This window comes from Cyphomyrmex costatus, unplaced genomic scaffold (genome assembly GCF_001594065.2).
Source record: "Cyphomyrmex costatus isolate MS0001 unplaced genomic scaffold, Ccosl1.0 scaffold741, whole genome shotgun sequence".
Taxonomy (NCBI): Eukaryota; Metazoa; Arthropoda; class Insecta; order Hymenoptera; family Formicidae; genus Cyphomyrmex; species Cyphomyrmex costatus.
The window spans coordinates 290,606-303,503 of NW_017280313.1; the positions used below are offsets into that span (position 1 = coordinate 290,606).

The 12,898-nt window shown below is 35.2% G+C and overlaps 1 protein-coding gene across 1 annotated transcript; it reads left to right on the top strand.

Annotated features, from left to right (window-relative positions):
• Positions 1 to 333: 333 nt before the first annotated feature.
• On the top strand, positions 334 to 10,627 carry ACXD (Adenylyl cyclase X D). Its single transcript, XM_018548622.1, has 20 exons — positions 334 to 428; positions 2,346 to 2,480; positions 2,968 to 3,188; positions 4,006 to 4,162; positions 4,289 to 4,438; positions 5,173 to 5,297; positions 5,379 to 5,626; positions 6,006 to 6,363; positions 6,756 to 7,025; positions 7,130 to 7,306; positions 7,387 to 7,567; positions 7,670 to 7,753; positions 7,916 to 8,017; positions 8,120 to 8,263; positions 8,422 to 8,517; positions 8,595 to 8,718; positions 8,854 to 9,063; positions 9,158 to 9,338; positions 9,495 to 9,630; positions 9,700 to 10,627. The coding sequence occupies exons 3-20, from the start codon at positions 2,974 to 2,976 to the stop codon at positions 9,865 to 9,867; spliced, it is 3,126 nt and encodes a 1,041-aa protein (XP_018404124.1). The 5' UTR covers positions 334 to 428; positions 2,346 to 2,480; positions 2,968 to 2,973; the 3' UTR covers positions 9,868 to 10,627.
• Positions 10,628 to 12,898: the final 2,271 nt, after the last annotated feature.

Genomic DNA, 12,898 nt, shown 5'->3' on the forward strand with positions numbered 1-12,898 from the left:
GTATTTATCGTTGCCGAATGTGGCGTTATTCGAGTAACATTGAATTGAAAGGGGTGAAGGATGAAAAGAAGAAAAAAGAACGACGAATAATACTATGAGAGTAAAATATAAAAAGGACAGAGGCGCAAAGGAGACCTGCTGCGCGAATTCGGGATTGAAGATCAATATTCGGCGGGACGAGAGAGAGAGAGAGAGAGAGAGAGATCACTAAGCTGAGCGGGAACGTGCTGACAAAACGCACGCGCGAGACGAAAGCACGAAAGCACGTTTCCCCGACTGCTGCTGCTGCAAGTGGAGCTAGGTTCCTTCAAGCGCACCTTGGCTAACCGTTGCATTTTAGACGGACGCGACTTTTCAGCGGGTGTGGTCGTGTGCTAGTAATAATCTACCTCGCGGTGCAAATCTCGGATCTTTCGGCCGATCAACATGTGAGTATCGTCGAGCAGATGTTCCGCCTTGTGGACACTCTACTTTTTGATACGTCGCGCGTTATCTGAATATACCTATCGTTAGGGATGATAATATATTCTATTTGCAGTCGATGACCGCAATGATGAAATCTCATCAAAATTGTTGGGGAGAAATCTTTTTTTAGAACATGTGCGTACTCAGATATCTTTAAATACCTGTAAATCGTCGTGTGCTAGTAATAATCTTGCTCGCGTAATTTATCGCAGAATATTGCGAGAAATAAGAATTAAATTCTTCAAAAAAAAAAAAAAAAAAAAAAAAAAAAAAAAATTGTCTGAGAAGAATATACGCGGGTCGGCTCGATTTCAGCCTCTCCATACTCGAAATCGATATTGACATTTAGTCCTAACTTCTTCACTCTCAGTGCTACGAAGATTGTGATTATTAGAAATTTGTTGAAACTAGAATTCGACTTCTGAGTGAGTTGAAATGAAAGAATTTGGGCAGTCATTTAAATATATATTCTAATATTTCAATGTATTTTAAATGGTCGTTAAAGAAGATTGAGTTAAGCCGCGACCGCGCGTAATTTCGACATACCAGCAACTCGAAGGCGCGCAATTTCAGCGGGAGCACGTTGCATGCTGAAGCAGTCGGGACTACGCCAGATGACAGCCGGATGCAGCTTTATCGTTTTACGAGCTTTAGCTGTGTAATTTGCGCGCGCGCCACACGCACGCAATCGCTATCATAATCGCTATATAATCGTCGTGCGAGCGAACGTACTGCTGGCGGAAGTGCAGCCCCGCCGGTTTGGGTTCATATAAGGACTAGATTTCTGTCGCAGTCTCCTATACAGAGACGACTTTGGTGTTCGTCGACGTGTTAGAGAAGAGTCGTGTTGTTAGAAAAGCTGAGAGTAAACGAAAGTGATTGAGAGTGTGCGATTACTAAACCTAATTCATCGATCAGCTACTTCACCCTTGGATCGTTAAAATCACTTTTTTCATTTTATACAAATAACGAAGTGACAATAATTCATGCATTTCAACACGTTATTAAGTATTGGTAACAAAAATCGGAGACTCCTGAAGTAAGGAAGTATCCTCCATTCGAGTGATTGCACGCAAGTGTTCTGTCTAAAAATTTACAAACACTTCTCAAAGAATGATAGAAAATAATAACGTGACGATGATATTTGTAAAGATACACACCCCTATGCTTGCTTCATCAGTATAACAAAATCTCCCCTCTGATATAAATATATACGAGTACAATCATTCACTGAGACCTGACATAATTGCTTTGATGGAACTAAGGTGTAAAGTAAAGGACTTTGTCATTAACGAAACGAAAAGTAACGTCTCTTTTCGCTGAGACGATGTTGAACTGCGCGTGTTACTCACAATGGCGATATTTATCATCCTTAATCTAAATTGACTGATATACTTTCTCTGGAACGATAACAGTGCATACTCCGAATAATCTATACAATGCTATTTCCGAAATGAAAAGAAGATATTATTTCAATTATAATTGAATGTTCTTTTGCGCTTTCTTACTTTCGCGCCTAATTATATTGTTATATCTATTTGTAAAACTAATAAAATCTTAAAAGCATAATTAATAAATAATAAAGATTGTAAAGAATTTATTTGCTCGTAGCCCTGTTTCTCTTTATATTAGTAATAAACAATTATTTATTAATTAAAAACTATAAAGGATGATGATGAATAAAATGTTTAGATTAAATTTGGTCAAATTCTTCTAGAAATAAGATCTCGACATTTTTTTTATCTCCTTTTTGAATCGCTAAATATTTTTAACAATTGACAATTTTATCATTTTATCGTCATAAGTTTTTTTCCGTGTTTCTGCAGCAATTTGCTGATTCAGCGAACTGATTAGGATCTCATACAAGTTTTCACTTTCAGAAACAATTCAAGTACAAGAACTTAGAAAAGCTGTACACGATCTATCACAGAAGAATACAATATGGTTATCTCTCGATATTCATCTTATTACAACTGGTACTTGGACTTGCGTATTGCTCGTCTTTGATCATAACGGTAAGCTTATTATTTATTATTAAAAATACAGCAAAAGGAAAAAGAAAGCGTTTTATTTTATTTATAAATTTTTAATAGCATGAATAGTTGGCCAGGCGTTGTATTAAAATATATCTTTTTATCAAAGTTTTAACTTTTGCAAAAACTATGTAGGTATTTAATAATAACTTTATATAATCTTCAACCTATATGTTTTTAAATTAAACTTAATATGTTTTTATTTTAAAACTTATTATACTTTCAAAAAAAGAATTTAATGGTTTTTAAAACTAAATATCCATTTAAAATGTAATACAAAAAATTACTTAACCGTTTAATATTGGAAACTTATAAATACTTAAAAATCAAAAATTACTTGTAGATTCTACTGCAGTAATTTCTTAATTAATAACGCCACTCGAAGATGTATAAATAATTCAAGTTTGACAAATTTGTATATAATATGTGATGTTGAGGAACATAAGCTAGAGTTTTCTTCTTGATTTAGGTCGGCATGAAGGAATGCTTGTTGGAAATCGTAGTCTATTGCATTGTGGGCGCTCTGATGTGTCCTATGATCGCCCTATCATTTCGATCAAGGCACATCGCCAAAAATACCTATTTGCCGATCATGCTGTCTTGGATGATTATTGTGCTTTTGGTCGTTTGTGATCTGACCATACCTCTATTTTACGTTTTCACTTACGCCGAGGATATTCCGCCGATAAGGTATTGATAACTTGACCTGCGACAGGAATAATCGTGCATCTGATTATCATCACTATTTTAGTATCAGCTGTGGTGACTTTCTTGCGGCGGCCGTTTATTTAGTGCACGGTTTATCGAAATTATTCCGCGATAACTGCATGGCACAAATCGCGTAAATATTTATTACTGATAAAAGAGTGTCCTCGCACGTGCAAAACGAAAATAGCAACTGTCAGAATGGCAATTGATATTATAACTGGTCTCTATCTGGCGCAAAACAATAATATAATTTAAGAACAGGGACCTTTTTTAAATGGAACGCTGCTTAAGATGTATGCGATGTATTCTTTACGCGATTATAATATAGTATACATATATAATATATGTTAGAAGATTAAGAAACTGAGAAGTTCCAATTGTATATAGTAGTTGATTTATAAAAATATAAATTTTATATAGTTATAGAATACTCTGAATTTTATGTGACATTTCAAAAATATGAAAAAGATATCTTTAACAAACGATTTAAAAAGAAAAATTGATCTAATGATTTGCCTTTAGTCTAATGATGTAAAAGGCCTTCCTAGCAGAATATATAAATCCAAAATATTCTTGACTCGCGCACACATTTTATGTTCTCCACTAATCGTTTAATCAGTTTAATGTGTCTCGCGCGCGCGATTGCATTTTTTTCCTCGTTAAATCTGAGGTCCGTAATACGCAGTAAATGTAAACGATTACGTACTTTTTCAATTTTCGTCAATATATACATGCATCCGCGATCTCGTGCATCACACTTATACACAATGCTTTTACAGCAGCATTTCTTTCTTTTCAGACCGGCATACGCGACGCACTCGCTTCTCGCATGCTACGTGTTCCTACCGATCACAAAGAATTCGCACGCTCTCGTGCTCGGCCTTACAGCCAGCATGTGTTACTTGGCGACCCTGTCAATAATCACCTACAACAACACGTCCGATCACATTACCAAGGTAAACCCTAGACCGACGATGCGCGACGTAATTGTTGGTGCAAACCGCAGCGCGATTGTAAACTCGAGTAAACCAGCAGCTAAGAATGGAATGCTTTTCTTTCTTTCATCCACTCCCCAATCGCAGATTGTCAGCGATGCGATATACTTCATGTGCGTGAACGCTCTGGGACTCTACTTCAGGTTCATGAACGAAGTCGTCATCAGACGTTCCTTCCTGGATCGTCGGAAATGCGTTGAGTCCACGCTCAGGCTCAATTATGAGAAGGATCAAGAAGTAGGTTTAAACGGACGTAATTCAAGTATTGCGTCACATTTCGTTTCACATTTGTCAGATTAAAAATGAGATAATTTCGGAATAATCATTAATGAAAAGCGTGTATTGCAGAAATTAAATCTTCATTTCACTCTTCATTTTCTCCTTTGTCTTTCTTTCTGTCTTATTCGAGTAATTCTCGTTTAGCAAATGAGTAGCATTCCGTATGAGGAATGTAAAAACAAATTCACGTGAGCACGTAAACATGCGGCCGTGATGAACAGAATTGAGTTCCGGTTTTCCTTTGCACTTCCCTACAACGATTATCCATTTCTACCTCCTCGAAGAATAAATACATGTACAAAAATTTGAATTAACGCAAAATTGAAAAAAGATATTTACTGAGAAATCGGAATTTGCAAAAATTGCAAACTCTAAATAAAAATTATAGAAATTTAACCATCGGCAATGTGAAATTTTCATGTTTTATTTGCAACTTGGATCTTCAGTGCAGATTTTTATATTGTTCTGGATTATACAAAAATCTAAAGAAATTCTTCTACGCACTTGTAACAGTTTTACGTAACAATGAATTTTTGTTATTATAGAAGTTGGACTGTATTTTTTACAAACTTAAATTTATCTACCAGAGTTTACAATAAAAAAAATCGACAGTGCCTTTAAAGTCAAACGAGTCCAACATTGCCGATGGAGAATTAAATTTGGATATATCTGGAAATAATCAACAATTGTAGGAGCAATTGACACGGAGTATATTGCCACAACACATAGTGGCGAAAATCAAAAAGGACTTTCGGGATATTTTCAAATTCATAGAAGAGCACAAGAAGAGTCCTCCGCCAAAAGGCAGGCCATACTGGTATCTATATATACGATGTCTTCGTAACAAATACTTCGCCTTCGATTTGATTATTATTGTTCTCCAATTGTTCTCTTTCAGCGATTTATGCGTGGAGACGCACGATAACGTGAGTATTCTGTACGCGGATGTGGTCAACTTTTCCGGATTAACTGTAACGCTACCGATACGGAAACTCGTGGAGACGTTGAACGATCTATTCGGCAGTTTCGACGAAGCATCCGAGAGGCACAATGTACTGAGAATCAAATTTTTGGGCGATTGTTACTACTGCGTGAGCGGCGTGCCTACGCCAAACTCTCAGCATGCCAAGAGCTGTGTCGATCTCGGTAAAATGAGTGCTATTTATGCATCCAGTCATTCAACGGAATGTAATTCAATTAGCAAAAGTTGAGCGGATATTTAGACAATGCTATTTTATACATTTTACATTTCTAAAAATAACGTGTTTGTTTCCAAATTCGAAAATAGACTGCAAATATGTTGTAATTCGTCGCGGATCCAATTACACATTATTTTGATATACTCATTAATTCAGAGATATCTTCTGCAGACGTTTATTCATGAAAAGTTTGAAAATATTAAAAATCTCAGTGACTCTTTTATATTTCAATAATTATTGTATTATTTGATAATTAATGTTCAATTATAAGAAAATAATCCTAGATGTTTTCTCTTAAATATTATTTCATAAAATGTGATATATAGGCCTCGATATGATAAAAATCATCAACGAGGTGAGAGCGCGAGTCTACCACGAGAGCGGGGTGGACGTGAATATGAGAATCGGCGTGCACTCAGGCAACATAATATCCGGAATCCTGGGCACGAACAAGTGGCAATACGACGTTTGGTCGCGCGATGTAGTGATAGCGAACAAAATGGAGCAAACTGGGAAACCTGGCAAGGTCCACGTTACTCAGCAAACGCTGGATCTCGTAAACGCGAGCGATTATAACTACATCCCGGTCGAAAGATTGGATGACGAGGTCCTTCGAAAATACGAAATCCGTAGCTACCTCATCACGCCGTCTTTGCCAGAAACGCTGATACTGTCACCGACGCGGTGCGTGTTTCCCAGTGGCGTGGGAAAATCACAAATTTCTACTTAATACTATTTTTAAATATTTAAAAAAACATGTAAATTTTCTCTATATTTCTGACAAGTGCTCTAATTTATATAAAAGATTTGAGAGATTATTTAAAAAATTATCCAGAAATTCTAAAAAATTTTGAAATTTACAAAATTCTGAAAAATTATATTTAAAAATCTGAGAAAATTATTCAATAAAATAATTCCTATAATTTGCGTTTCTCTATGGCTTTCACATACTACAGAAGTATTCAATATCACCAATGAATACTCCTACGCCACTGTGATCTCTTACACTATGCTCTCGAGCGAATTCCCAGTCGAGTGTTTCGCATCGTTGACAGATGAACTTTGTTGCAGAACAGCGAGAACAGTTTGAACACCATTAGTCCGGATACGTATTCTATGTCTAACAAGCACTATGTCAAGTTCAACAATGGACGTACCAACACCATTATCAGCACCAATTCTAGAACAAGATTAATGGTGAACAATCAGGCAGACGTTTTTGCGAGCACTTATAGACGGAGAACGCACTTTATGGATTCTTGTCTACGAGATTATCATCTGATGTTGAAAGCAGCGGACGCCGAGATGGAGAATGCAATTAACCAGATGCCTCTTAGCAAATGGGAGTAAGAATTTTTACATTTTTTTAAATTTTGAGCAAAGTATTACATTTCAATAGAAAAAGAGAGAGAGAGAGAGAGATTATAAAATTAAATTACGCTTTTTCTAGACAATGGAGCAATTGGAAACACATAAATCCACTCTTCCTGACATTTCGGCAATGGAGTTGGGAGATTCCATTCTTGCGTGAACCGGATCCTGTCTTCAAATTTTACATCGGCTGTTCTGCCTTCGTGCTTATCTTCATGGGACTTATGTATCTTGTGCCTACGTTTATGTTGCCTCAGTAAGTGTATCGAAAGTACACCTTTCGGTAATCATAATCAGGCTGTCGACTTAACAATACAAAAATCGGTAAATGTTTAGATGGCATCTGCGCACACTTGTCGGTTATTTTTCGGCATTGATGTTTTTACTCGTTTTAATACCCCTCACATGGATGCACTTCGTATGGAATCGCTGCAAGGACCCGCATGACGAGCACGAAGGACACGTTCCGCATCCACGAAACAAACTACTCTACTTTTTTTATCAAACAAGTGTAAAGGTGGATAAAACGTTATAATACTTAATACCTATTGTATACGTATTTATTTAATAACATCAACTTTTTGTATACTTTGTCTTTCATGTTATAATTTTAACGTAGGTTGTATGGAGTGCCCTTCTGAGGACGATCTTGTACTTGGTGATTACGATAATGCTAGCAGCATGCGCCATGCTTGATATGATTGTAAGACTTTTCTTTTAAAAAATTACGAGTTTTTCCCCTTTTCTGTCTGTTATTTCATATAGAGAGATTTGCAAAATCGGCTTTTGAAGTAAATTGTATATTAGCTGTAAATCAAAATAATTTTTTTCTTTTACAATTAAAGAGAGTTAAAACTCTTTCTAGTTTGAATGTAAAAACCACCATGAGGACAATTTATTGGACGATAACGTAACGTCTAGGGTGTCGGAGATTTCTTCCAAGTTCGACTGCATAGCTACACCTTGGGTAAGATTATTTAGTAGGTACATGGTGATCTTCATTCACGTGAAATTTCCTATCTCGACAATTCCTTTCTCGATATTCCCGTCATTGGTTTTTCTTTTCCAGCAAATGACAGAAACCTGCTCGTTGGCGATTCTCACGAGTTTCCTCTTCCTGAGAGTCCACTATATTTTGAAATTCGTGATAAGCATCTGCGTGGTAGCCTTTTACGCGTGGAACGTTTGGGTGCACCGATCTAATATATTTCAGGTGTTACATGCATATTTCTTAAAAAAAAAAAAAAAAAAAAAAATGTTTCTCTTACAAAATCGATAAACAAAGTACATATCGCCTCAAAATATCTGGCACACATTTACAAAATTGTTTGTTATTGTAATAATAAATGACAGACAGTATATGCCTTTTAGTTGAGCGACACGTGGAATCCTAACATGGAGCCAAGACTGGCGCATATATTGTCCGTTTTATTTCTTACGTTTTCTTTGCATCTCATCGATCGTCAGGTAAGCCCTAAAATATCGCATTCGCGCGAAATCTTTTTGATGTTCATCAACGAGTTAATTTTATATGTATTTATTAGGCAGAATATTTAAGTAGGCTGGATTATCAGTGGAAACGTCAGTTAACGAAGGAACAGGACGAAGCGTTTCATACAAGAAATGCCAACAAGCTTCTACTTCGTAACATCTTACCGGAGCACGTCGGTGCGTTGGTCTTCGCAAATATTTTACAAGTTTTTTTATAAATTCTCCGAGCAATATGTTGATTTAAAAAACATTTAGTAATCGAGATGATTATTGTCTGAGTCTGATCGCGTGACTGGTTAATTGTATTTTTAGCCGAGTTTTATTTGAACATGAATCGAACTGAGGAGAACGAGCCTTATCACGAGGCTCATAACAATGTTGCTGTGATGTTTGCCTCTTTGACAGAGCTATCGATTGTCGAAAGTAACATTCTCAGCGACCTGAACGAAATTATTTGTGAATTCGACAAGTTACTCTTTGAACCTAGTTTCATGTGTCGCATAGAGAAGATAAAGGTCGCCGGTGAGAATCTCATATTTATGACGAACAAATTAATATTGACACAAACTGAATTCCAAATAACAATTTGAGTTTGCCTAATACTGTTTTTATTTAGGCACAACGTATATGGCAGCTTGCGGATTGGAAGCGCACCGACGTGGTTCAATGCACAGTACCGAGAGCGACGAGAGTTGCAGCGACAATGTGGTCAAGGTGATGGCGCAATTCGCCGTACAAATGATGTCCGTGCTCGATAGAATGAACGCAAGGTCGTTCACTACATCGAAACCTCACAAGTAAGTAATTCCAAGTACTTACGATAAAAATCAGTAGACAAAATTACAAGAGACTTTGACGAAACGTTTAAAACACATTTGAGAATGTCCATAACTTAAACGGACAAATACTGTTCCAATTAATAATAATATAAAAAAATTCTATTTTTTTTATAGATTAAGGATTGGTATTTCTCACGGAGAAGTGACGGCCGGCGTCGTGGGGGCTCAAAAGCCATTGTACGATATTTGGGGCGATGCCGTAAACATGGCGTCCAGGATGGATACTACCGGACTACCAGGAAAAATACAAGTAAACATTTAACATTTCATTTAATATTAATGAATTTATATGAAACCATTTATACCTTCGTTCATTTAGGTGACAGCAGATACGGCTGCTGTCTTGGAGCAACAAGGTGTCAAGTGTCATTTACGTGGCGAGACGTATGTCAAGCCGAAAGGAGAGGTCACGACGTACTTTGTAGGTATCGACGAAAAGGGAATGTTGGAAAGAGTAGATGCGAAGGAAGAGAGTACCAGTTTGTGACAAACAATAACAAATGATAACTTGAATTAACTTTAGCGATCGAGCTCTCCCGATTGATAAATCGTCTAAAGCGTGCAGGGTGTAGTCGAACAGTCGTCTTTAAATAGAAATGAAAAAAAAAAAAAACTAATTAATTAAAGATACGAGAAGAACTTTTTATTCTTTGAGATGTACCTCTATCCATATCTAATCAAGTTTGATATATGAAGTATTATATTGTGTTCAGGAAGAAATATTTCGGCAAATTTTTCGGTAAAATTGCAGCATGTAATTTCACGTAATAATTATTAAAAAAGACTCATTTATGGATCTATAATATCGTAAACATATTAATATTTGTAGTGTAAATAAAGATAATCGATATACAATAAAGAGATTGTAGGAGCGACGTACGTGAGCTACACCCTGTCATGTTGAGTGAGTATGAAGAAACCAAAGAAAATGAGAGAGATCAAAGATTGCGGGGCACGAGATGACATGAAATGGTAGTAAAATAACATAAGGATATATCTCGAATTATTAGGTTGTATGCGAAAACACGCGATAATAGCGTCGTTATTCCCGTGAATCGATTGTTATCACCGAGTAACACTTCTGATCAAAATGAAACAGACTACACACACATACGCGCGCGCGCGTGCGCATTCCGTGTAGGCATTGAAATTACGACAAAGTTTTTGTTTTGAAAGTATCACATCCGAAAGATACATATACACCGCGCGCGCGCGCGCGCGCAGCACACACAAAGAAAAATATTCAGTGCATCAAGCTATTTTACATGATGCACAGTAATTAATTGCTATTATTGAATCAGCTCGATTTTCATGTAGTAGTCACGCGATATTAGATTTACTCAGAACATACGTCGAGAAGAAAATTTTAAGACATCCAATGTCACACACTAACAAGTTTAAGGGCGTAACTAATTAAGAACAATATTTCTGACGCCTATGTCTCTGTATAGAAATCCAAGGTATACAACATTAAAATGTAAGTGACGCGCGAAGAGATTTATCCCCTAATATAAAATACTATAAATATAATACCTTTAAGAAATATATTCTAAGATCATCCGCATGTATCCTATAAGGATATCTCATATGTGCAGTCGTTAATTTAAACGGCTAAATAATTACACAATAATGTAATTAACAATAATGTTAATCTTATCGCAAGTACCTACATATTAAATTATAAATCAAATCCGAACGTCCGAAGATTCATAAGGATATGTCCATAAGGATATTCTTGGGACTATATTTTGCTATATATCGAAAGAGTGATATTAGAAAGTCGTGCCCGTTGAATTGATCTGTTTGATTTAAAACAGAAAGATTGAAAAGCAGGATTTCCAAATAGCTCAGCAGCGCTTGCAAAGTGCTAAAAGCGATTACACGCGCTTTGTTAATGTTTTGTAGGTGTTGTGTGCTATTTCGGTTTAATATACCTATATTTCTTTAACACGTATCTACCGGCCAAGTAAAAACGACGACATGTATGTTGCGATAAAACATTGTAAGGCGAAAAGTATTTTTTTACTTTGCAGTTATAAAGCAAGCGAGAAAGAATAAATTGCGACGAACTTGAAATCAATTCAAGAGAATACTAGTTGTCAATTCATGAGCGCGCATCACAAAACTAACAACGCACGTCTGTCTTTTTCTTGCTTTTGCGTATTTTCCTGAGTGTTGCGACTCATTAATTTACGATTGCGATTGCGTATCGTAAGATATAAAGATTATGGAGAGAAAATACGTTACGAGACATATTTATTTTTATATCAAGTGTAATAATGACGGATCGTTTAGTTGTTTATTTGTAAATATCTTTTGTATATATTTTTTAAATATTAGAAATAATTCACTAATGTGATTGTCCAACGACTTGAATAAAATATTTATTACCAAGTAATTTTTTCACTTAACTATTATTCATCTATATGTATAACTTATTCTGCTGGTCCTTCAAAAATGTATTGTTTAATATAGTGTAACTAACACGAATCGAAGCCTGTAACAGTTTAGCTGGATCTTAGTTGCTTGTTAATCAAACAATACCGAGTCTCGGTAACGTAATTGGCTAGAAGACTTGAGCGTAAAGCGAACGGGGTCCGGGTTCGACTCCCGATCGGGGTAATATTTTTCGCAATAAGAATTATTTTCAAATTTTCAGATTTTAACGTCGTTAAAGATCGATATAAGATGCCAAAAGAGCATCAAATAATTATTAAATTGTTAATCAATTTTATTCGTGATAGTACTGCGGTAGTTTATTGGAGTTGCGTTTCAAGACCGACAATTGCGTTCGGCGCGCAGTTTAGAAACACTACGTATATCAGTATATAAATTCACGCGAAATTATATCATATGTAACTATAAGATTCAGCTAAACTGTTATAGACTTCGATTCGTATTATAGTTGTGTTGTTACATTAACGGTCCTTTAAAAAATTTAATATATCGTTTAATATAGTATACGAGATGTTTAATAAAATAAAGTTTAAAATTAAATAATTAAATTTGGAATAACATATTTGCATAATTCATCAAATATATTGATATATTCATTATATTTCTTAATCATTAATCGCTCTAAAATTTTGAGAAATAAATAACTCTAAAGTTTAGAATTTTTATCGTTATCTTTAACAATACGTTTTTTATACGTTATATACATATTAATATCAAATAGAATTTATAAAGTAGCGCTTATATCACTACTCGCTAAAAACAAGATTTTCATACAATCATATTTTTATAAATAAATATGTAATAAAACTAATTATGTATAAGTAAAAAACAACAATGTAATACAACATTTATAATATGTTGTACTTTCATAGAAATTGCCTTCAAATAAAAGAAAGATCTTGTTCTAAATTCAAGTAATAAAAAATAAAATAATTTGAAAGTGTAAATTTCCTTTGTTCAAAATCTTTACACTATACAAAGTTAGCCCTTTAAAATTAACTAACTTCAAATGTGTTAATTTCTCTCAATTTTCTTTAAAATATATCTAATAGATTTCATAA